The following is a 26,943-nucleotide window of genomic DNA, read 5'->3' on the forward strand; positions in this document are numbered from 1 at the left end:
TAAAGTTGTTAAGAAAAGAGGTGTGAATTTTTTTTTTTTTTTTAAAGATGAGCTTTCGCCCATCTTAGCTGCCCAAAGTGCTGGGATTACAGGTGTTAGCCACTGCGGCCAGTCTGCTTTTGACCATTTTTTCAGTTTTTAAAACTTCTTGACTATAAAAATATTTCAGCCAGGCGCGGTGGTTCACGCCTGAACTTTGGGAGGCCAAGGTGAGTGGATCACCTGAGGTCAGGAGTTCAAGACCAGCCTGGCCAACATTGTGAAACCCTATCTCTACTAAAAATGCACAAAATTAGCCAGCCATGGTAGCATGTGCTTGTAATCCCAACTACTTGGGAGGCTGAGACCAGAGAATCACTTGAATCTGGGAGGTGGAGGCTGCAGTGAGCCAAGATTACGCCACTGCACCCCAACTTGGGTGACACAGTAAGACTCTGTCTCCAAAAAAAAAAAAAAAGTGAGAGCTTTTAAAATAAAGGGTACAGGTCAAAGGGTACAGGATTAGATTGTATGAAGAAAGAGGGGTAAAATGTAATTTTAAAAAATTAGTCACTATAAAAACAGAGTTATCTATAATAGAAAATAACTGCTTATCCCGAAAACAAACCAAGAGACTTAGGAGAGCTACTATGAAGGAAAATATCTCACTCCTGGTGCAGAGAAACTAACAGAGACACTGGAGAATCTCATTCCCCAGGGATTTTTCAGAGGACAGCAAATATCTATGTTTTGATTTCTTTACTAGGTAGAATGCTATCAAGAGGTGGAGCTATGATCTTTGAAAACTCCATATAATTTCATTTATAAACTCACGTACTCTATTTCAATAAAGAGCAGACTACAATTCTTGAAACTAACAGAATCCTCTCTTGAGGTCTGCTCTGTAGCATATTAGTTAAAAAGAAAAACATTTTGCCTTTTATCATTTACATATCTTCTACATTTCTTAAGGCCTAACTTGAAAAAGGGAGGTACAATACATTCAAGTTACACTTATAAACATAAAATCATAACCTCTGGTTCCATTGATTCTTACAAGGTTAACAGGCATTTGCCTTCTTGCTACTATTTCTCTTCTTCTAATGTATTATTTATTTAATAATTTGTAAAACATTGCTATCCCATCTAAGTGCTAAAATACAAAGTTAAAAACATATAAATTATTTAAATCCACCAATAAAAAAGTTTAAAAAGAGAAAAATATGTTGATAATTTAATGCAAAGCTACTAGAAGAGGATCTAATGAGTGAACGAGACTTTGAAACCAGAAAAGTCCCCATTTAACTAAATACAAAATGAATATGACATGTACCTGATCAATAGATAGTCAATTGGCTCTTGTTAAAAACCCACACTGGGCCGGGCGCGGTGGCTCATGCCTGTAATCCCAGCACTATGGGAGGCCAAGGTGGACGGATCACCTGAGGTCAGGAGTTCAAGACTGGCCTGGCCAACGTGGTGAAACCCCGTCTCTACTAAAATACAAAAATTAACCTGGCACAGTGGCACACACCTGTAATCCCAGCTACTTGGGAGGCTGAGGCAGGAGAATCACCTGAACCTGGGAGGCAGAGGTTCCAGTGAGCTGAGATCACACCATTGCACTTCAGTCTGAGTGACAGAGTGAGACTCCGTCTCAAACAACAACAACAACAACAACAACAAAACACCCACATTGTATAGCACCTTTGTGTTAGTCCATTTTCACACTACTATATAGAAATATCTGAGACTGAGTAACTTATAAACAAAGAGCTTTAACTGACTCACATTTTCACATGGCTGGAGAGGCGTCAGGAAACTTACAATCATGGCAAAAGGTGAAGGGGAGGCAAGCACCTTTTTCACAAGGCAGCAGGAGAGAGAAGAGTGAAGAACTTCCAAACACTTCTAACACCATCAGATCTCATGAGAACTCACTCAATATCATGGGGACAGCATGGGGGAAATTGCCCCCATGATCCAGTCACCTCCCTTAACACATGGGGATCACAGGTCCCTCCCTCGACACATGGGGATTATAATTCGAGATGAGATTTGGGTGGGGACACAGAGCCAAACCATGTCAACCTTTAACAGAGGGACATAAAAGAGAAGAGGAATCCAGTTTACAACAATAAGTGACAAAAGAGACCCGTGGTGGGTAAGACACGTACAAGATGACAAGCTTTGAGGAAGTACAAGGTCTGGTCCGGGAGCTGTGGACCCAATTAGCAAAGACTCTGGGAAGACAAATGCATAGTTGTTCACGGGCCGTGGAGGCCCTTCTATTTTATAAAAAGGGTTCCAGGAGCTTGGGATAAATTAACCACTTTGTTTCCCCCTTTTCATCATCTAGCTTGGCACAGTCTTCTTTAGCAGTGTTTTGAGTCCTAAGAGGCAATGTGGTATAGTGGCAAGAACCTGGATTTAAAACTTAGCTCTGCTTCTGGAAGAAGAGGCTGGGATGGTTATAAGATCTGTGCTCCACTGGGAAGTGGCTACCCAACCAGGAACTGACTACATTTCCCAGCCATATCAGCATCTAGTATGGCAATGTGACTAGTTTATCTCAGTGGCATGTTAGTGGAAGTCATGTATGCTACCCGTAAAGCACGGCTTTTCAGAACTAGGTGTACCCTCTCTATTCTTTCTCCTGCCAGCTAAATGTGGCTGATGCTGAGGAGGAACTAGATGGCAGAACCACAAGAAAGAAGCTGCCTGGGTTCCTCAGTCACTTCTGGGAAAATCACTTAACTATGAACACACACACGGGCTGTCCCATGACAGAAATAAATTATTGTGTTAAGCCACCGAAATACTAAAGCTTATTTGTTACAGTAGCAAGAGTTAACCTAACCAACATATATATATATATGCTGATAATTACTAAAATAATAATGGTGATGGTGTCAGACACTGCATTAAACAAGTCATCATTAATACTGTTAAGAAATCTTGGCCCAGCCTAGGCAACAAGGTAAGGTGCTATCTCCACAAAAAAAAAAAAAAAAAAAAAAAAAAAAAATTAGCTGGGCACAGTGGCACGCAGCTATAGTCCCAGCTGCCTGGGAGACTGAGGTGGGAAGATCACTTGAGCCCAGGAGTTTGAGGGTACAGTGAGCCTTGATCTGCACTCCAGTCTGGGCAACAGAGTGAGACGCTGCCCCCACCCCAAGTAAGCACATGAAAAGATGCTCAACATCATTAGCCATGAGGAAAATGCACATGAAAACCATAATGATATGCTACTTCATCCCCACTAGGATGGCTATGGTCAAAAAGATGGGCAATAGCAAGTACTTGTGAGAATGTGGAAAAATTAGAACCCTCAAACATTGATGGTGGGAAGGTAAAATGGTGCAGCTGCTGTGAAAAATTTTGGCAGTTCCTCAAAAAGTTAAACGCAGAGTTATCCTATGACCCAGCAATTCTACTCTCAGATGTAGACCCAAAGGAATCGAAAATATATGTTCACATAAAAACTTGTACAGAAATGTTCATAGCAGCATTATTCATAATAGCCAAGAAGTGGAAACCATTCAAATGTTTATCAGCTGAAGAATGGATAAACAAATGTGGTATATGCATACAATGGAATACTATTCAGCCATAAGAAATGAAATTCGGATATATGCTACAACACGGATGAACCTTGAAAATATTATGCTAAGTGAAAGAAGCAAGGAACAAAAGGTCACATACTATACAATTCCATTTATATGAAATGTCCAGAGCATGCAAATCCATAAAGAAAAGACAGAAAGTAGATTATTGGATGCTGGGGCTGGGAGAGTTGGAGGGAAATGGGCAGTGACTGCTAATGGAGAAAATGTTTCTTTTTGGGGTGATGAAAATGTTCTGGAATATTAGATAGCAGTGGTGGTTGCACAACACTGTGAATATACTAAAAACCACTCAATTGTACACTTTAAAAGGGTAAATTTTATGGTATGTGAATTATATCTCAATTTAAAAAAGAAAAGAAAAGGAGAAATGCATTTGCTCCACCTTGCCTCTTAGAGATTCTGGCTCGACACAAAGAGGCACTGAGCTCTTTTCATGTACCATGATTCTAGGCTGCTCAGAACCCGCAGACTTCTTCCTATCTTCTGCTGCAAGCAGACAAGTCCAAACAGCCCCAGTGCCATATGCATTAAATGCCTCTGTCTGCATGTGGAGAAATAAGGTACAAGGCTTTCCTTACTTTGAGTAACAGCATAGTTAACAACGAGATGAGATAAATAAACAGTGACGCTAGCCCTGAGAATGCTATGAGTGTGGGGAATAGGATAGAGCTCCATAATAACTACTAAAGTAGGGCCGGGCGCGGTGGCTCAAGCCTGTAATCCCAGCACTTTGGGAGGCCGAGACAGGTGGATCACGAGGTCAGGAGATCGAGACCATCCTGGCTAACACGGTGAAACCCCGTCTCTACTAAAAAATACAAAAAAACTAGCCGGGCGAGGTGGCGGGCGCTTGTAGTCCCAGTTACTCGGGAGGCTGAGGCGGGAGAATGGTGTGAACCCGGGAGGCGGAGCTTGCTGTGAGCTGAGATCCGGCCACTGCACTCCAGCCTGGGCGACAGAGCAAGACTCCGTCTCAAAAAAAAAAAAAAAAAAAAAAAAAAAAAAAAAAAAAAAAAATAACTACTAAAGTATATATTGCTTCAGCAAAGTTCTCTAAGGAAGAAAACAATCCTAAAAAATGTTCTCACTCATAGGTGGGAGTTGAACAGTGAGAACACTTGGACACAGGGAAGGAAACATCACATACTGGGGCCTGTTGGGGGGTGGGAGGCTGCGGGAGGGATAGCATTAGGAGAAATACCTAATGTAAATGACAAGTTGATGGGTGCAGCAAACCAACATGGCACATGTATATGTATGTATCAAACCTGCACGTTGTGCACATGTACCCTAGAACTTGAAGTATTAAAAAAAAAAGTGTGGTGTGTGGTGGGTGCTGTGGCAGGGTGGAGCGGAAGGGTTCTGAGAGAGGATTGCATAAGGAAAGTATCCTTTTTTCCCCTATTTAGGCACACATGCCATTTTCAAAAGTGTGAGTCAAATTCACACCACAGAATAGAGAACATCAAGTAAATTTCATGTATTTGGTGACATCAAGTAAATTTCATATAAGTATTTAATAGTCAAAACTGAAGAGAAGATCACTGGAGTGTGTTTTCAATCTCCAAGTAAGAATGTAATTTGGTGATTCTATGATTCTTCTTTGGAGCCTCCCAATCCACTGGGAAGACTGTCTTTTCAATAGGAATACATTCCTGAAAAGACACAACTTACTTGCAGGAGACTTTAGTTCTGTCAGCAACCATGGTCCACTGTTGCTGGTTGGTAGAAACCTCAACGTAGTAGCTATAGCTTCGATCATCACAATCCCACAGTAGTAACCTGAACAAACAGAAAAACGTAAGATTGCTGTAAACATTTTAACTGGTTGTTTCCTTAGGCTGCGGGCATATCCCTCCCACCCACCTCCTTTGTCCAGCACATTTCTAAGACTGGACAAAGTGAATCCCAAAAAAGCATGAAGAGAACAGGCTGAGTCAGTCTGCAGTGAGAGGCTTTTAATCTTTAGTTTTTTTTCACAAGTCCCCCAATCCCAGGTAGCCTCTGCCCCACTGGTGGCAAAGTTCTTTAGACTGGTTTAGGAGAGAAATGTCCCCAGATCACCCTTCCAGTTTCCTCTAGCTCTCCTCTCCAGTTGGTTCGGCTGACCACTGCTCATGGGAGAATCTGTAACTTCAAATAGATTTTTATTTTTCATTTCTATTTTTAGAGACAAGGTGTTTCTCTGTCACCCTGGCTGGAGTGCAGTGGTGTGATCAGCGGAGTAATCAGTGATGTAAACAGTGGAGGCTCACTGTAGCCTCCAACTCCTAGGCTCAAGTGATCCTCCCACCTCAATCTCCTGAGTGGCTGGGACTATAGGTGCACACTATATATTTTTTGTAGAGGCACAGTCTCACTATGTTGCCCAGGCAGGTCCTGAACTCCTGGTCTCAAGTGATCCTCCTACCTTTGCCTCCCAAAGTGCTGAGATTATAGGTATGAGCCACTGTGCCCAGCCTAATTGATATTTTTATTTTTATTTTTAGAGCACATTTTCACTCTGCTGCCCAGACTGGACTGCAGTGGTGTGATCATAGCTCCTTGCAGCCTCCAACTCCTGGGCTCAAGTGATCCTTCTACCTCAGCCTCCCAAGTAGTTACAAGCATGCACCACCATGCCTGGCTATTTTTTAATTTTATGTAGAGTCAGGGTCTCACTATGTTGCCCAGGCTGGTCTCAAACTTCTAGCCTCAAGTGATCCTCCCACCTCAGCCTCCCAAAGTGCCAGGATTACAGGTGTGAGCCACTGTGCTGGTCTAATTGATATTTCTTATAGTATTTTCTAATTGGTTATAACCTCATCACCTTTATTATCATGTTTTAGCTTCCTTCTTATTCTCACCAGGATTTTTACATAGCTGTAGTAGGATTATCTGATTTGGAGATATAGGCAAACATACATTCATTTGCAAAACTTTCATTATTTAGAAATTGATTACCTTGGTCCTGTTCTTAACCCCCTTTTCTGCCCAGATAAGAACTTAAGCATTAACTGTGTAATTCCATTTACATGAAGCTCAAAGCAGACAATTTATCTGTTGGTGACAGGAATCAGAATAGTGGTTAGCTCTGGGGGAGGTATCGACTAGGAAAGGGTCAAAGGGAATTTTCTAGAATCCTGGAAAAGTACTAATTTTGATCTGAGTGGTAGTTATGCATGTAAATAATCACTGAGCTATACATAAAAGATCTGTTCACTCTGTGTGTGTTACTCCCCCATTTTACATATATATAATTTTTTTTTTTTTTTTTTTTTTTATATGGAGTCTCACTCTGTCTCTCAGGCTGGAGTGCAATGGTGTAATCTCAGCTCACTGCAACCTCTGCCTCCCGGGTTCAAGTGATTATCCTGCCTCAGCCTCCTGAGTAGCTGGGATTACAGGTGCCCACCACCACGCCCAGCTAATTTTTGTATTTTTAGTAGAGATGGGGTATCACCAGGTTGGCCAGGCTGGTCTCAAACTCCTGACCTCAAGTGATCCACCTGCCTCAGCCTCCCAAAGTGTTGGGATTACAGGCGTGAGCCACTGTGCCTGGCCTAAAAAATAATTTTAGAAAAGAATCTGAGCATTGCAGTACAGGATTAGTATTTTGCTTCTGACAGTGCCACAGGGGAGACAGATATTGTTTTCTATTACTTCAGCCTTAAAAGTCCTTCTCATACAAACTATATATTTTACTGCTTTATAGTTGGTCATATGTGTTTGCTTCCTCTACCAGCTGGCATAGATAGTAAGCTCCTTGAAGGCAGTGTCTATGTCTTACTGATTTTTTCTATACCATTGACAGAATGTCTCACATGGAGCTTAAACTCAGTCAGTGGTTACTGAGCAAATACACTCTTGTTAACAACAACAATAATGGCTGGGCGTGGTGGCTCACGCTGTAATCCTATCACTTTGGGAGGCCAAGGCGGGCATGGAGCTTAAACTCAATCAGCGGTTGCTCAGCAAATACATTCTTGTTAACAACAATAATAATGGCTGGGCGTGGTAGCTCACGCCTGTAATCCTATCACTTTGGGAGGCCAAGGCGGGTGACAGAGATCTGGAGATCGAGACCATCCTGGCTAACATAGTGAAACACCATCTCTACTAAAAATACAAAAAATTATCCAGGCGTGGTGATGGGCGCCTGTAATCCCAGCTACTTGGGAGGCTGAGGCAGGAGAATAGCTTGAATCTGGGAGGCAGAGCTTGCAGTGAGCTGAGATCATACCACTGCACTCCAGCCTGGTCGACAGAGGAAGACTCTGTCTCAAAAAAAAAAAAAAAAAAAAAAAAAAAAACAATAATAATGATCATGATGGCCAATATTTCTTTAATGTTAACTGTGTATCAGTCCCTATGTTAAGTGCTCTATACAATTTGTCTTATTAAAATCCTTCTAAATATCCTCTTAGCAAGCATTATTATTATGAAATTACAGACATTGAAAGTGTAAGGATTAAAGCATGTTAAGTAACCTGTCTAAACTCATACAGTAACTAAGTGATGGAAATGATACAAGCTTCTCACCTGGTACCTTCACCAAAAGCCCATTTCTGTAATCCCACTGTCAAATGTTTCCATTACTCTAGTTTATATATCTGGTTCCCAATTTACAACCTCTAACCTATCACTCTATAAAAGTGGTTTGTATTATTTTCCCTTAATCTTATGATTATAATCAGTGAAAATCCTTTGCACAAGTTCACTTTAGTGTCATATACAAAGCTATTACTGAGGACTAGGATTGCCTGTATTTTCTGTTTTCCTTTACCCTTACCTTTTTTTGTTGTTGTTGGAGGAGGTTGGGGGGACAGCTTCTCTCTCTGTTGCCCAGGCTGGAGTGCAGTGGTGCAATCATAGCTCACTGCAGCCTCAAACTCCTGGGCTAAAGCAATCCTCCTGCCTCAGCCTCCCAAGTAGCTGGGATTACAGGCACACACAACCACACCCACCCAGCTAATTAAAAAACAAACAAACAAAAAGATTATTTTGTAGAGATAGGGTCTCACTGTGTTGGCCAGGTGGGGTCAAACTCCTGGCCTCAAGCCACCCTCTTGCCTGGCCTCCTAAAGGGCTCGCCTTCCCTTTCATTCCTTATTTTCTATTGTAATTCTGTTTGCTATCAACTACTAAACCCATAATACCTAATATTTTTGAATTCCTCTTTGAAGTAGAGAAAACTGGTAAATGGGTTTGGAAAGCATTAGCAGATGATACCTACTGATTCTCTTTAATACGCCTGAGTGTTTAATCTCTCAAAGTACCCTGAATGAATCAGAAAGGATTCCACTCTGTTGTTCTTAAGTGTCCCAAAATCCTACTCTTATATTACACTAATTTGCTTATAAGAATATGAATCATTTCCTTCATTAGTCGTTTCCTCAAATATTATCCTAGTCTCTAAGCACTTTTATACAGTTAGCCTATGCTAATTTATATTTATTTTGAGTAATTTTTAAAAGTGTATTTTTTGCTTCTATGTTTGTCTGGCTCTCATTTTGATTATAAGAACTTTAGAAAGATGTTTATCTTTCTCTTTTTAAAAACTCTGCTTCAAACATGTGGGCTCTGTTCATGGCATATGTTCCATGTATGTTCTGGATTGAAATCATTCATAACTCTGACACAGTAGAGTAAAACTAGGGGAAAACTTAAAATCAATTAATAATTCTCTTCATTTAACAGTTCTGGCAACAGAACTGTTGTTGGAAGATAATGTTGAGGTTACTTTCCCCAATGGAATTTTAAATTATTTATGGAGAGCCAGGTTTATCATATTCCCTATCCTTCTAGATAATCATAAGCTAGTGTTTCTACAGAGGATTAAAATGAAAACAGTCAGTCCCTTTTGGGATAGAACCTAACCAGATCTCAAAATATTTCATGGAAAATGACTGCCTTGAGGATATGGGATATGGAGAAGATAAAAAAATGGAGGATAAATTATGAGTATCATGTATGTTCTAGTAGATATTCTTGGAGTGATAATATATTTGAGGAAAATTTTAAGGTGTATATATCATGCTCTGTAAGTAGCTTATTCTATAAAAGTCCTCCAATTTGTTTCAAGGCAAATTATTATTTTAAAATGAAGGTAATCTGAAATTCCAGTAACTTTTAAAACATACACACACAGTACATATGGTTTGTAACTGGCTACTTTTGCTTAATGGTCTATTACGAATATCTTTTTGTATCATCAAATATTCTTCTACATCATATGTACTGAATAGTATTTCACTGTATGGATGTCTCATACTTTATTTAATCAATCTATTATTATTAGACACTTAAGCAGTTAATATTTCACTGTTATGAAAATTCTTTTCTTTTTCCTTTGGAAACAGGGTTTTGCTCTGTTGCCCAGGCTGGAGAATGAAGTGGCACAGTCATAGCTCACTGCAGCCTCGATTTCCTGGACTCAAGCAATCCTCCTGCCTCAGCTTCCTGAGTAGCTAGGACTACAGCTGCATACCACCACGCCCCGCTGATATTAAAAAAAAATTTTTTTGTTGCCCAGGCTAGTCTCCAACTCCTGGCCTTAAGCAATCCCTCCACCTCAGCTTCCCAAAGTGTTGGGATTAAAAGCATGAGCCACTGAGTCCAGCCTATTATGAAAATTTTGCAATAGACATTCTTAAGCTAAATCTATGATTATTGTCTTTGAATGATTCTGTAAGTGGAACTCCTGGAGCAGGGCATATAACATCTCGAGGCTTTGATGTATATCATAAAATAGTTGTATTCTTCTATTCCCCCCAACCCCAAGCAAAAATCTATACCAATTTATATTAACACTACCAGCATTGCATAACAAATGCCTGTTTCTGTGCATCATCACCAATATTATGTATTATGTTTAAAAATACTGCTAATTTGATAGCTGAAATATCTCATTAATCTGCAATTTTTAACTTACTGAGCTTGAACATTTTACCCATTTTCTACTTACATTTATCTTTTTGTTAATGACTTACAAAATGTCCTCTATATTTAAAGATATTAATCTACTGCCTATCATAGTTTGCATGCTGAAGGTATTAATTTTTATTAGCCTAGTCTATCGATCTTTACCTCAATAATTTATCCTGGCCTAAATTCTTTTTTTCTGAACAGCAGCCAAGTGCTCATACTGGTTAAGACATCCTCTCTCTATTCCTCTATTAAGAGTCCTCAGGGACTGGAGATTGGGGTCATGGTGACTCCTGAGCGGAAAAGGGACACTGATGGATCTCAGGTCATCGAGCCTAGAGCTCAGACTCAACCTACATGCTGAAGTTTTAAAGAGGACTTCTAACTCATGCCCAGGACGCACATTTGTTTGGAATTTAGGCTTAGGCAGGAATTAAACCCCTTTGGTGATTTGATTGAAAAAGGCAACTGCAGCTGAAGAACACTAAAGGAAAAACTGATTCAATCTCTGCTTTGCCATTGAGAGGAATTTTGTTCTACCAGTTCCCTTCATTTCTTTAGCTGCCTGAAAAGTGTATTCTTATGTTTTTGTGCCTGCAACAACAGAGAGCTATTTCTGACTTGTAAACTAGCTGAGAATGTTTGCATGGTGAGCTCGCCCAGGACAGACACTCTCTATGACCTTAACTGAGATGAGCTCCTTAAACATATACCGCACACTTCCACCCACAGATCAGAAGCCATTTTCAAAAGGGGCTGAATAAAGGAAGTTGCTGGCCAAGATTTATCGATGCAGGTCAGGCCGGTGTTTAGCTGTTGCCACAAACCTCTCTAACTAATGAGCCCAGCATGAAATGCCTGGTGATATTATATATGTTGTCTCCTCCGTCTTCCCTTATTCTCACTGTGAAGTTTCCCTAAAAGCAGTGAAGAGCTGGGCTTTTTTTTCTTTTAATTGATTAGCAGATGTGATTTTGCTTACATCTTCCATAAATGCTCTGGCTGGCTGCATACCATTGATTACCAGGGGTTCAGTTTACAGCAACTAATTGCTTTCCTTGCTGGTATTTTGATACAAAATTCAATAGCGAATATGTTTTCAAAACTCTTGTCTTTGTGGCTTGAGTCAGAAATGACTCAAGGCAAACCCAGTGGACTGAGTTTTCCCGTCTTTAAAACATTTGTTCTCTCATCAGTCTGTGAAGAAAGTTTCCAAATTGTAGCATTCTAATTGGAAGGTCTGCATTATGCATGCGATGACAAACTATGTTGTGCTGAATGGCACTTTTTTCATCCTTTTCTTAAGGGATTAATACTGTGCCAGATTGTGAACAATGGCTGAGGTTTAACAGTTGAGGTCAACAGCTTCTCCACTGAATTGGTGCCTTTTAGACCAGAAGCAAGTGCCTGTTGTGCCTGTTTCTAACTGTCCATCATTTGTGGGAAATTCCACTGGAAGGCCTGGGACCACAATGCCACTGTTGCTAAATTTTCTCATTTGGGTGAAAACAAACTAAAGGAAGATCAGCAACCAGGATATTAGTGATAGTGCAATAACTTCTGATCAAATCCATTCCTAATCTTTCAGTTAAAGTCAAAGATACTCCTGACCTCAAAAACGTATACAGTATATTCTTTGGTAAAGATCCTTTAAGTTCCTCAGAAATAATTGTCCTCCATTCAACAATTCAAAAAATATTTACTGAATAACTACTAAGTAACATTAGGCAAGTCACTTAACTTACTTATACTTTGGTTGCATCCTTTGTGACATTAAATGTCGAGATCTGATGGCTTCTCAGCACTCTTCCAGTTCTAACATTTAATAATTCCGTTATAGCATATGCAGAGGTTTTTTTGGTATGTCTGTATGTTACACAGTAACTCCTGTCTTTGACAACTATTTCCAGACCAACCTCAAGGTGGACGTGGGAGATTCCTGAGCTTAGTTTATCCTCTGGACTTGGAAGCTGGGCTAATCAGATTTTCTTTCTCAAAAATTTAGAATTATGTGAGATTCCAGCTTAATGTGCTCTGTTCACTTGAAATGAGATGATGAAAATATAGGCATTCTGGGGGTGAGTCTCTTTGATCATAGGCATACAGAAGCAAAGAAAGACATCTGCAGTGAGAAGCAGAGACCACAGGTTGTGCAGTCCAGGGAGAGCTACATGGGGTCCTGACAGATTCCAATGTCTGGTTTCAAAACCTACTAGGGCCCTTCAAGTTTCTGCCCTAGTAGTCCATGAAAAATCTTCTAATCACTTAAATAAAGTTACCATTTGTGGCTTAAGATATCTTTACTTGGTTTCTGTTACTTGGAACTAAAAGGGCCAAAGATAAGCTCCTAGTGGAGTGCACTGGACAGAAAAGGTACTCAATAAGAGTAGATGTTATGGCAATGAGGATGGCAATGATACCGTGATGGCTACAGGACCAGAGACACACTGAGGTAAAGTGCAGGGGTGGTGGGAAACCTCCCTTACGATGGCAATCTTTTCATTCAATTATGAAAGAGGATTCTATGCAGAAACTGAGAGCAGTAAGACTGTGGTGTACGGTGGCAAGGCAAAACAGGCTTTGGAGTGGGCTCAGTGGCATCAGTGGAGCTGTAGGGAGAGAGCCTTGCAAAGATGGAACGATCAGTGTAGTTTATAACTCTCCTCAGCAGTGGCACTGGGGAAGCAGGGCCAACAGTGACAAGAAGGAAACAGGCCAGGGTCAAGGAATGAAGGGCCAGGAAAGGTAATGACCACTTGTAGGCTGCTGAGGAGGTAAGTGGGATCAGAGATGGTAGACTAATGTTCAGAACAGAGAGAGACTGGAGGTCATGATGCAAAGAACAGATGCGACAGCTGGAAAGGTGAGGGAGAGAGGTAAGGAGTTGTGGTGACAAAGGGAAGCTTCAGCACTTTTACCTAAATCGGAAGAGTTCCGTTCCCGCTCCTCTGGATGAGAAGCAGAAGACAAACAACACATTAGGGGCCCTATTCTAATCTCTGCTACTGAGGGGCAGGAGGGAGCCTGTAACAGCTTCCAGAAGGAATTAATACAGCTTCAGATAAACAACTTTGCTGGTGAGAAAGAGGGACTTTCCCAAAGATGAGAGGGCTCCTTATTGTCAGCTGTCACAGGGTTCGATGATGTGGCTTCGCCCTCAGGTGGAGAGCAAGGTCCAGCTGAGAAGAGCTGCTGGAGGATGCCAAGTCCAAAATGAGATTCTCAGCGGGAGCCTAGAGCCCAGTAACAATCTTTTCTCAAAAGTGTGTGAAGTAGACCAGGCGGCTGCCCTGAAGATTCCAGACATGAGAACTCCTGAGGTGCTGCCACTGCAGGGGCCTGCCTATGAATGGGCCACGACCTTTCAGGGCAAAGGGAACACCAGTCTCCTAATAGCAGGAGGAGGGAAAAACCGGCTGCTCATCAGATGGAATGGGTTTTTGGGAAGTGCATTAGTCAAAGGACGTCAGAGAGTCTACCTACTGTCTCATAGTGTTTAATCTCTCATATCTGGGACGTGGAGGGTGATTTCTCTAAAAGGGGATGAAACAATGGCACTGGTTAACAATATTCTCTTGCAGATAGCCAGAGAAAAGGCAAGCAGAAGTTCTCGGGTGTCTGGCATATGTAGTTTCTGTGTTAGTCAACTGAAGCCCAGGATTACAAACATGTGAGGAGGTGGTAAGTATACACGTTGGCTCCACCGTGTAGGCTGGCTCACTGAGAAAGGGATAGGAGGGGTTTTCCTTCTCATTAAATCTTACATTCGATATAGTATACTTTTAAAAATTTATTTAAAGCCCACACACCATGAGAGATATAGTACAATCTAGGTAAGTTATCTGAAAGTGGTAAAATACCAATGGAGAATATGCCTGGAGGATATAACTGTGGATAGCTAGATGGGGCAAAACTTGCCAAAACTTGGAGACAATACAAAACTCCCAATCTTTTTTTTTTTTTTTTTTTCTCTTTTTTTTTAAGACAGGGTCTCAATCTGTTGCCCAGGCTGGAGTTCAGTGGTGCAATCTTGGCTCACTGCAACCTCTGCCTCCTGGGTTCAAGTGATCCTCCCACCTCAGCCTCCCAAGTAGCTGGGACTACAGGCACTCACCACCATGCCTGGCTAATTTTTTGTATTTTTTTGTAGAGAAGGTGATTTGCCATGTTGCCCAGACAGGTCTCAAACACCTGGACTCAAGCGACCTGCCTGCCTCAGCCTCCCACAGTGCCGGGCTTACAGGCATGAGCTACCACGCCTGGCTAAAATGACCAACTTTTAACAGCTAACTAAGACCATCTTTTCACATCTTAGAAGGATTAAGTTTTTAATTTCAAGTTTCAGGTGATAACATAAAAGCTAATACCATATTACCAAATAGCATGGCTGCAGCTGCAATATTCATTAGATACTGAGTGTGGAATGAATGGTGAACAATTAATCATAGTCCCACCTCACATTCACACAGACCTCACTAGTTTCCAAATGTTTTTGCATACATTATCACATTTGGAAAAAAAAAAAAACAATTTATAATCAGCACATTTCCTGCTTTCAAAGCAAATCTATTTTTCTAAGTTTCCTGGTTAATTTTCTTACATGGGCTAAACACTGCCCAAGCAATCTTTTACAGATTACTTAATCACTTGACAAACTCTTTTTCTTTTAACAAATAAATTTTGCCCCAGGCTTATGATCTAGACTTCATACTACACAGTCCAATTTAATGAAAATTCTCGGCCAGGCATGGTGGCTCACACCTGTAATCCCAGCACTTTAGGAGGTCAAGGTGGGTGGATCACCTGAGGTCAGGAGTTCAAGACCACCCTGGGCAACATGGGGAAACCCCGTCTCTATTAAAAATACAAAACTTAGCCAGGCGAGGCAGCGTGCACCTGTTATCCCAGCTATTCAGGAGGCCGAGGCAGGAGAATCACTGGAACCCGAGAGAAAGAGGTTGCAGTGAGCTGAGATTGTGCCACTGCATTCCAGCCTGGGCAACGAGAGCAAAACTCAGTCAAGAAAGAAAGAAAAAGAAAGAAAGAAAAGGGCCGGGCGCGGTGGCTCAAGCCTGTAATCCCAGCACTTTGGGAGGCCGAGACGGGCGGATCACGAGGTCAGGAGATCGAGACCATCCTGGCTAACACGGTGAAACCCTGTCTCTACTAAAAATACAAAAAACTAGCCGGGCGAGGTGGCGGCGCCTGTAGTCCCAGGTACTCAGGAGGCTGAGACAGGAGAATGGCGTAAACCCGGGAGGCGGAGCTTGCAGTGAGCTAAGATCCGACCACTGCACTCCAGCCCGGGCAACAGAGCCAGACTCCGTCTCAAAAAAAAAAAAAAAAAAAAAAAAAAAAAAAAGAAAAGAAGGAAGGAAGTAAGGAAGGAAAGAAAGAAAAAGAAAAAAAGAAAATTATTTCATTTTATGCTTTCAATGTGGAAATACGATAAAATTTGTCCAGGCCAAGCAGCCCTTGAGAAGAAAAGCATTCCTACATTTTGGAAAGTGACTCTAATACAGCCCCTTCCTTAAGCAAAATGTTGGCATCAAAAATACTGGGAACCCCTCAAATGGTTTTATGATATTTTAAAAGGTGAAGCCACAATATGTTACAGAGTTTTTGGGCAGTGACACACTAGGCAGGTATGCAGCTTTTACAGATCTTCCCCCGTGTTTAAATTTGGCATCACCAATTCCCCTCTCCAGCAAGGCCATCTGCCTTGCTCCTAACAGCTTCCTCCTCATGATGAGTATACACAATCAGTGAGATCAGCCTGATTTGGCTCACCCGCAGGATCAGAAAAGGATGTGTAAGAGGCAGAAACGCCGAGGTCCTGCCCAGACCATAGGGCTTAGCTCCCAGGCATCAGGTCCAGCTGGCTTTTAGCTTCATTTGCTAGGAAGGCTATTACGGGCTGTTGTGAATTTAAAAGGCCAGAATCAGTTTCTCCTGTTAATAGCTGAAGGCAATATGCGTTTGTGTGAGCTTTTCTGTTCTCTGTCCTCAATTCTATGAAATGATTAGAAGGGCGATAAGAACAGACAGACATATTAAAAGAGCTCAAAATGTACTAATCTACAGCTGAGTGTTAAGAATTCTTGGATTTTTACTTAACATTTACGACTCCTGTGAAAAAAATGGCCCCATCGTAGGCCTTCATTCAACAGGTAGGGGAGTAGAATCACCTTGGCTCCAGGTTCCCTGCATAACACCATCCGGTGGCCCCTCCCTTCAGCTTTTCAAACCAAGTCCATTCAGGAGAGCCCACTGGACCATGCTCTACAGTGCAGGGACCATGCATGGCTATTGACCTTGGTATTTCCCAGCACAATGCCTTAGGCATCATAAACTCTACTGAGTTAAACCGAAGGTGAGGGCCCGGGCGCATTGACTCACGCCTGTAATCCCAGCACTTTGGGAGGCCGAGGCGGGAGGATCACGAGGTCAGGAGATTGAAACCATGCTGCTTAATACAGTGAAACCCCGTCTCTACTAAAAATACAAAAAATTAGCTGGGTGTGATGTCGGGCGCCTGTAGTCCCAGCTACTCGGGAGGCTGAGGCAGGAGACTGGCGTGAACCCGGGAAGCGGAGCTTGTAGTGAGCCGAGATCGCGCCACTGCACTCCAGCCTGGGCGACAGACTCAGACTCCCTCTCAGGAAAAAAAAAAAAAAAAAACTTAAGGAGAAATGGGGAGCGGAAGAGGCGACTTATGATGCAAAGAGGAGAGGCAGAGAGGCAACTATAGATATATCACTCCTCAAAAGACTCAGGTCACTTATTCCTGTACAGTATCTTCAGTGTTCTATAGACTGAATTATGTTTCAATGCAAAAATAACCTCCCCCAGCCAGTACTTCACCCCTAGTCCCAACACCATTTTGGAGAGTCTCACATAAGTGAAAGTTTATGAAAAATATCCATTCTGACTGCTATTTCATCCACTGAGCTTATTCTCCTGCCCATCCTCTGACCACATGCTAATATGTGCCTGCATGCATGGCCTACAACGCACCAAAGCAAGCAGCGCCAAAGGGAAATTTAATAAGTGCCATGGCTCCTTCCTGTTCCTTTGGGTCGAGTTTTCTTTTTTTTTCTTCTTATTTTATTTTATTTTGAGACGGAGTCTCACTCTGTTGCCCAGGCTGGGTTGCAGCGGCGCAATCTTGGCTCACTGCAAGCTCCGCCTCCCGGGTTCCCGCCATTCTCCTGCCTCAGCCTCCCGAGTAGCTGGGACTACAGGCGCCCGCCACTGCGCCCGGCTAATTTTTTGTATTTTTTTTTTTTAGTAGAGACGGGGTTTCACTGTGTCAGCCAGGATTGTCTCGATCTCCTGACCTCGTGATCCGCCTGCCTCAGTCTCCCAAAGGGCTGGGATTACAGGCGTGAGCCACCGCGCCCGGCTCCCTTGGGTCAAGTTTTCACAAGAATTTGTGTCTATGGGATAACTCATAATTTAGCTACATGCAGATCTTTGTATTCTCTTGACCTGGTGACAAAGGGAAAGAAAGGAAGGGCAAACAGGCGGGAAGGCTCAACTCTGAACATTACAGTCAGGAGGATGTTCCAGCATGAACAACTGGCAAAACTCTTCCTATTCAATCATGTAATTTCTCCATTTTTGTTCTTACCAAATCTCTTCTCTGGTCTCTCTTAACACAACCAGTACTATTTTCCCACACTTCATTCACTTTCTTATCAGACTGACCTTTTCACCCAAATCAGATCTGGGTTTCAATCTTTGCTCCAGCTTTAAATCATCTTCTTTTCCCCACAGAGCACAATCTACAAAGTCTTGAGCTCTTGCTAGAAATGATTTTAAAACACTTGCCTATCCAATTCAGACCTCCTTCAGCCTTACCACCAGTGTGAGCTGCGACTCCTTCCTCCTTCAGGTTCTCGCTCGGCGAGTTACTACTGCCCTCCTCTCACGGCATTCCCAAATCTGTTTATTCCGCTGGGTCATGGACAATGATATGCTATCTGTCTTTCTATCTCCTTGTTCTGGAATTCCCTGTTAGTCCCTTCTCTAATGGACTTCTTTCATGAAATAGTTTGTGAAGGCTCTCACATGAAAACAACTACCCTCTAAAACACAAAAGAAAACTATAATAAGTTGCAAGTGCTATACAATTTAAACACTTAGAATAAGTACATTGTTCTGTCTGAAAGCTGAGGTGTGTGATAAATCATAATTCTTTATGTGGTACATGACTTACCATTAAAAAAGACAGCATTAATGAGAAAAATAATAGCAACATCTCCACCAGTATATAAAGGTGAAAATCCTAACTACCAACTATAAATTCTTATAAACAAAAGATAATTAATCAATTTAATACGTAACTGTGTGATAAATCTTTTGAAGAATGGTGAGAAGCCAGAAAAATAAAGCAATATTTTATGTATTTTTTTGTAACAGCTAGAGGAAAAAATGGCTCATTAAGTTTTTCAGTGCAATTCTTTTGATCACTGGCCACTCAGTATAGTTTTCTTGATCCAGGTCTTCAAAGCTGGGATCACAAGTTTTAATTGAAACGTTTTCAGCTGAACATTAATAACGCTAGCTTTCCTAACTGCTGAACAGCTGTAATTAAACCAAACTGGTGTGGGTTTTAGGACCAAAGGCTAAATGGGCAGTTGCTTTTTTTTTTTCTTTCCCCTGCGATCACCTATACTGAACAGGAGGCCCAGGCAAAGGCTCTGCAAAGGGAAGGTCTGCAGGTCTCCCACTGTTGCAGAAGATGTGAGGATGTTGTTTCTGTCTCATGAATACTCCCCAGAACTGCAGAGTAGCTTCCCCTCTTCCACATTTGTTTGGTTGAGGGAACATCAGACAGGAAAAGCATTCCCTCTTCGGAATGTATTCTGCAAGAATTGCCTTTCTAGAAATAACCCTCCCAGGTGCCGACATGAATATTCACCAGAGTGTACTGGGCACAGAGGCCAGTCTCCGTGCCATGTACACTAATCCTTCAAAATGTATTCCAGGCAAGCTACTAGGGTAAACTCCTCTACAGAAACCAGGCTTTCCGATGATAGACACTGGATGACTGAGAGAAGGAAATCTGAGTGATGGAAGCAGAGATGAATAAATCACTCCTATCTAGCTAAGGCCCTGCTGCAGCTAGACCTTGCGACATTGACTCAAGCACAGCATGAGGCTTCATTAGAATATTGCACTCTGCAAATTCAACTGTTTCTTTTGTTCAGCCAGCTCACTCTTCCTCATCAAGAACAAACATTTATGCCTTATAATCCTATGCCTTATAATCCTATTTCTGGACCCCTTTTAACTTTCTTCTAATTTTGGCTGATAGGACCTACATGGGCATCCCGAGAACACGGTCCTTGTGCCATGCAGGCATCCAATGCTCATGCAAGCACCCCCCGCCCCCCACTACCTCTCTGCATCACTGCCCTGACTCCCATTCAGGAAGGTATAGACAAAAAAGATCAGGAATTTTCACAAGCCAGGAAAGAAATCATGCCAAAGGTGGGTGAGATCTCAGATTTCTCAGGATCCTCCCCCTCTGGCACTAGATCCCCAAGAGCCAGCATTGATAGTTCTGCAGTGGAGCAGAAGAGGACCCCAGCCTATCTGAGTCACACATGAGACTGGGTGTCAGGGGCTGGGAAATATCCCTGAGGTAACCTCCAAGAAGCTGGTGCTGGAACTGTGTGCAAAGGATACACAGGAGTAGCCTGGGGGGAACTGAGGAGCTTGGAGGCTCCTAGCAGCCAAAGGGAAGAGGTAGCATGAGCAGATAAGAGGAAACCAGTGAAGTTACTAGTTATTTCCTTAGCCTATTAGGACCACAAAGGGTTCCAAGGACTCTCCTTGAGCCTCTGATGGACAAGGCTCCTGTCCACTCCTTGGAATGTGTAATGAATGGCAGTGGCATCAGATAGGAGGCAGGAGTCCCAACTCTGCCTCTGTCTTGCTCCACAGCTGTATCCTCTCAGATTTACAATCTGGGAAGTGGGTGGCAGGGGGAGAGGGGAGAGGAGGGAGATGGATTTTAATGTATGTGATTTGTGATTCCTTTTTCAAGTCTGTTTTTCCCTTTTAATTACAAAGTGATATATGATAAATCTTTGGCAGTTTTATGAAGTATCCATTATCAAGAGGCATTATACAACTTGCAAAGAAATATAAACCAATATTTTAAAAAATATTCTTTAGCAGCAGAATCTCTTTTACAAACAACATCTTGGCAGAATCTCCGTATCTAAAACAGATAGAAGTAGAACTGCTCTTCTGAGGTCAGAGTTGGGGACTGAAGCCTCATCTGCCAGGACTTCCTATTGGCCCCTCCTTGTGGCAGCCCACAAGGCTCATTCAATAACAAAACACAGTAGGAAGAACCCAGTGGTCATGGTATTATATCTTGTCCCCAAACTAAATGCTGATTTTTAATATTCCTACCTTTCAATAACAGGCTTATTATTATTCTTCACATTCTTTTGAAACCATGAGGGGCAAAGGAACTTCCCTAACTCTTCACTTTTACCTGTATGGGCCAGAAATGTTAGTGAGGAAAGGAGCTGAATGGATTAGGCATTGGTAAGTCACGGCCTATGGATGTCTATTTTTGTAAATAAAGTTTTATTGGAACACAGCCATGCCCCTCAGCAGGGTTGAATAGTTGCACCACAGAGACTGTATGGCCTGCAAAACCTAAAATATCTACTACTTGTCCCTTTATGGAAAAACTTTACCAACCCCAGGCATAGACAGAAAACTAAAGCTGTTCTATTCGAGCAGTAAAGAGTTATGGCACCAAGGTAAGAAATAAAGATGCAGTTTAAGGTTGAGCTTAGCCTAGATATGTCTAAAGTCTCTTTCTTCTGTTGTTTCAATAGATTTTAATGCAGTGAATTCTACATGGAACTTTTAGATTGTGCTGTAGTCACAATCTCATTTTTGTTACTGTGACAACTGCAGTGGCAATTCTTGGCTTGCCTTTCACCCTAAATTTCTGGTATTTCTCCTAAAAGAACTACAAAGAAAATGCGGGGTGATGGGCGGGGGGGGAGGGGGAGGCGGAAGGGGAGGGCGGGGGAGGGGGGGGGAAGCAGCAGCAGCAGCTCCAATTAAAAATGAAAACCATTCCCATTCCCAAACCCTCCTTACTCCCTGAACTGATAAAGTACCCACGAGCTACATTCTCAAACTGATGAGATAGTCATTGACCACTACCCTCTAGATCCCTACTAAAGGGGATGGAAGCAGTAGGATAGGGTGAAGAAATTACAGAGACATTTAAAGTCAATAAACAATATGTCAAAAAAATAAAGTTTTATAGTCATTGATAAGGCAGTTAATATGACAGTAGTAAAATAATACTACATCAGTTATAGAGGAAGATGACACTACAGACTAAAACACACCAATTAAGTACACAGTGCTGAGTTGTTTGTTGGTCACCAGGAGAAAATGGATTTGTACAGATCTATCCTGTTGCCAGCTCTGTCCATTGTGATTATAAAAAGCATTTTACAAGATAGCTGGCCAGGGCAGTCTCTGACCACAGAACAATAAAAACCTTATAGTACTTGGCATTTTAACAGAACTACTCATTTAGACTGTTAATGAAACCAATTTTAAATGGATGACTCTGTTTAACACGTTCTTCCCAAATAGATGCAACTAATCTCCATGAATTTTCTGCTTGTCTCTGAGTCTAATGTATACAGCTAAAATCTCACTACAGTGAACACAATCGTGACAAAGCCATTTTCCTATTTTACTAGTAGGGCTATTATCAACAAGATATTATTTATCTGGTTACCACCAGTTCTCAAACAATTCTTTATAGATGATGGTTTATCTATTTCTAACAGGGTTACTATGAACTTTCTAATAAAAACAGTACTTGATTATATGTTCTTTATTATCTCTTAATCTCAGAGAGGAGATGAATACAGAAAGGTCAGATATCAGGAAAAGAAATGACAAGAGGTTTGTATTGAATATGAGGACAATTAAATGGTATATAATTGTCTAAAGGAATTAGAGCTATCATTCTAGATTCCAACCAACCCTTCTCACAAGGTTCTTGAGGTAAGTATATGCCAAGGAAAGTTCCAGCAAATGAGAAGCAAAGGGATACTTTATTGTTGGTACTTGTACAATTTTTGGCCCAAAACCCTAATGCAAAGGGTATAGGACATGGAGCACTCCCTGTTCCCAAGTTGCTTACGCCTGAACAGCTTCAAACCAAAGCAAGTCAGGAGGCCTTCTCTGTCCCTTTGTCAACATCCAAAGCTTATTCTTGGTTCTTACCACTATAATGTAAGGAAGAATCAACCCAGTACACTTTGTAGTACAGTAATGTCCTTTTATCCATGTGGGGTACATTCCAAGACCCCCAGTGGATGGCTGAATCCACAGATAGTATACAACCCTATATACTGTATACTATGTTTTTTGGATCTGATAACTGAGATGGCTACTAAGTGACTCCTGGCTGGATATGCTGTACTTCTGTCCAGCTGCACATGTCAGACAAGGGGATGCTTCACATTCCAGTCAGGATGGAGCAGGTCAGTGTGAAATCTCATCACACAGTCACGCAATTCAAAAGTAAAGATAATGACATGCAATTTAAAACTTTTCAATTGTTTACTTCTGGAATTTTCCATATAATACTGTACACCACAGTTGACTGCAGGTAACTAAAACCACAGAAAGCACAAGCACAGATAAAAGGGGACGACCATGCCAGAGAATCAGAGTAAATATAAGGAGACCATTGCCCCCGCACTGCCTAGCACTGAGCTGCCGCTGAGCTGAGTTAGAAATTGGTTTCATTAAAGAAACCCTCACTGCCCTAGGAAAGAGAAACTAAGGGTATCCAAGGAGAGAAAAGGATGGATCTGCTTACCACTTTGTTGTAAAGAACAGAATAAAGGAGAAGAGTCAGGAGAGATGGAGGAGAGGGAAGTATAAAACGGGAAGGCAGGGCCTCCTTCTAGGTTGTAGTGGTCCTAGCTCATGCCTCTTAGGGCCCAGAGGGAGACCAAAGACACAAGTGATTCCACTGAACTATTCTGAGCCTACTTTGAGTGCTGCAAACAAACTAATCTGATCATCTTCTTGACCACAATTTTAGGAAGGAGTGAAGATGGATATAGGGGAAGGCATGAAGAAATGGTGGAAGGAAAAGCAGAGTGTATTTGTACTTCTTCTCCCAAGATTTAAAATTGTCCTATTGCTATAATTACTCTCCCATGGACTGTACTTCTTGTTTCAAATGTCTCCAAAGTCAGAAATACTCATTATAATCCTACCAAAAAACCAACCACATTAACCAAGAAGTTAGAAAAGGAAAAGACTGGACGTAGTATGACAGTCATTGCCTGTATCTTCTTTGAAAGTAAGAGGTCTTTTTAAAAAAAAAAATCTATCACTTCATTCCAAGACAAACAGACTTGACTTTTTCAACTCCAGATCTTAAAGACTGAAAACACCATTTCTAGCGGGACTTTTGATATAATTAATCTGTCACTACAAAATAATATAGATATGCAGTGAAATTTCTAATATTGGAATTTTGTATGTAAATAAGAATAGTCAACTCTGCTTTGGTTGACCAAATACATCTGGTTAACAGACTCCATGTAAACTGACAATTTAGATAAGAGTTTGGATATGATAAACTATATTTTACTAAAGTAAAATGAAACCAAATAAAATTTCTTCTGATTTTGATTAATCAGGAGGTACTGGTGATCTTGCCCTGCCTCCCAAATTTCATCACGGCATGAATTATCACTATGCTGGCAAAGCACAGGAGATCAGTTACAGAAAGTCAGTATATTAAGTGTTTGCAACAGAAATTTGAAGTTTTTCCAAGAAGTAAGTGTCATGAATACGAAATCAAACATATATAATCAATGAAGCCTCTCATTTTGGGTCAGAATTGTGCAATAAGCAGACATAGGCTTTTATTTACAGAACTTTTTATTTTTTATTTTTTTGAGATGGAGTCTCACTCTGTCACCCAGGCTAGAGTGCAGTGGCGCGATCTCGGCTTACTGCAACCTCCGCCTCCTGTGCTCAAGCGATTCTCTTGCCTCAGCCTCCTGAGTAGCTGGGATTATAGGCACCCACCACTGCACCTGGCTAATTTTTGTATTTTTAGTAGAGACAAGGTTTCACCATGTTGGCCAGGCTGGTCTTGAACTCCTGACATCAGGCAATCCACCCACCTTGCCCTTCCAAAGTGCTGGGATTACAGGCGTGAGCCACTACGCCCGGCCAGCTACAGAACATTTCTGAAGCTGAGAATAACAGAAAATATTATTATTATAGTACTGTTTTAGATACATCCAGAAGCTGTGGACTCTAAGGGAAGCTTTAAAAATAAATGAGAAAAAGCCCCCACTGAATTATATGCTTTAAATGGGTGAATTATATGGCATGTGAATTATATTTCAATAAAGTAGTTTTAAAAAATAAACAGAACACATGAAATATGGAGATGTGTTAAAATTCCAAAGCACATGTGAAATGTCAAGCGGGAGGCAGTGTTCTGTGGCAGAGCTGTTGGCGAGATAAGCCAACCCCCTTACCATGACCCTCAGTTTCTTAGCCAACCTTGCTAGGGCTGACCGTATAACATAGTTCTACCTAATAATTCTAAGTGAAAGTTGGCTGGGTAGAGCTTCAAATAAAGCTTTGGATTTTCCTAACAAAAAAGGAACAAACTTGGCTGGTAGGCTTTTATCCTTGTATCCTTTTGTCCTTCTTTTTCCTGCCTAAACACAGACATGGTAGCTAAAACTTTCGTCCCTATCTTGTTTCTCTGGGGCAAAATACACATGGAAAAGACCAAGAAAATTGTAGAGATCACTGAATTGCAGAACCAATACGGGCAGACATGCCCCTGTGGACTTTCTGTTATGTGACACAAAAACAAACAAAACAAAAAATAAAACTGAAAAAAAAAATATCTTTCTCAGTGAGATTATTTGTTATTTGCGGCCAAATGCAAGTTCCTTTGGAGCAAATGACCGCTAGTAAAACAAATGTAAAATCTTAGTTGCAACATATAATGGAAGTTTCTATAATTTATGACCACAGAAAACAAGGGTGGATTGAACCATAAGATGTGATGGCTCCTCTCACTTTTGTTTTAAGGCTATAGGAGGTTCTGCAGGATCATGAAACAAATTAGAATCTTTGGAGCTGGAGTTTTACCATGGGTTGTGCTGTCCTACTCCTGATGGAGAGAAAGGAATGAAACTCAAACTATGATTTAATGTCTTCATCTTGTAAATGTAGACAGTGAGAGCAGCTAAAGCTCCAGAACCACTGTAAGACATGGCAACTAAAAGAACCATTAGCCATTTCTAAACATTAAACTGTACAGAAGGTCTAAAGACTCTTGGCTGGTGTTTGGTTACAGTAAAAGAATAATGTGGCAAGGCAGGTAATATCAAAACCATTGAGGGATATGGTTTCAGGCATAGTAAGGTAAAAGGAAGAAAGAAGATCCTGACCATTAAGTCTTAAGGGCAGCAAGGAAAGTAAATCCAGGGAGAAGTAAAAGCATACTCTGCATTTATCTATGTAACCGATCCCCCTTATACTGAATCTGATACATTGCTGAAAGAGGCAATGCAGCAGGCAAATAATGATTCCTCAGCTAGAGCTAAGACCCTGAGTGTCCAGGAAAGTTGCTGAAAGGAGTCCTTGACGGGCACCAACCAGCCTGTCATCATAATCATCTTTCCTAGAAGAAGAATGTGGAAATGGAGGTGGACAGAGAGGAGAGGCAAGAAGAGGAGGTGGAAGAGTTTTTCTTGGTCTCAGTGCTTCTGCTTGTTCTTAAGTAGATATACAAGTATGTGTTGGTCAAGTGCCTCTGTGGTTACCAATGTACAAAGGGCTAAGCTTTTTAAAAAGAGAGATACGCTGACATCAGGTGCTATCGAGATGTACCAAAAGTATCTGAACAAACTGACAAAATTGGGCTCCTGGGAAAAGACTCTCTGATGTAAGCGTACTTGGGGAAAGAATATGAAGATTTTCAAAGGTAGATTACTGCTTTGAATTAATTCAAGAATTAACCTTAAATGACTGTGACCCTTCATCAGTTTTTGCAGAACAGCTTTATTCATTTAATACTCAAAAGCTGTATTAAAGCGACTTGATGTATTAAATGTGTAGAAATTTCAGTTTGCTGAAAGTCCTACGCTTCTGTTAGCCCTCATGAGAATAGCTGCATTTCTGTGACCCCGTGTGGCCTATCCTGGGGCAGCAGCATGTAAAACATCTGCCACAGAAGGAGGAGGCTGATGCTTTCTACTCATTTTGTTTTCCAAGGTGAATAATTCTGGTTTTTAAAATGATTGCTGAAATCACTACTGGTGAAGTATTTGTTTTAAAGAGTTCTTAACAATTCTAGATAATTATT

At 41.4% G+C, this 26,943-nt stretch overlaps 1 protein-coding gene across 2 annotated transcripts in view; it reads right to left on the reverse strand.

Moving 5' to 3' along the window:
* Positions 1-26,943, reverse strand: part of BTBD9 (BTB domain containing 9) — an 820,757-nt gene that overhangs the window by 86,805 nt on the left and 707,009 nt on the right. For both annotated transcript variants that reach the window (XM_050787637.1, XM_050787636.1), the window contains one exon: positions 5,283-5,390. In XM_050787637.1, coding sequence (XP_050643594.1) covers positions 5,283-5,390 — 108 coding nt within the window. The remainder of the gene's footprint in view (positions 1-5,282; positions 5,391-26,943) is intronic.

The sequence above is a fragment of the Macaca thibetana genome, chromosome 4 (assembly GCF_024542745.1).
Source record: "Macaca thibetana thibetana isolate TM-01 chromosome 4, ASM2454274v1, whole genome shotgun sequence".
In the NCBI taxonomy this organism is placed as follows: Eukaryota; Metazoa; Chordata; class Mammalia; order Primates; family Cercopithecidae; genus Macaca; species Macaca thibetana.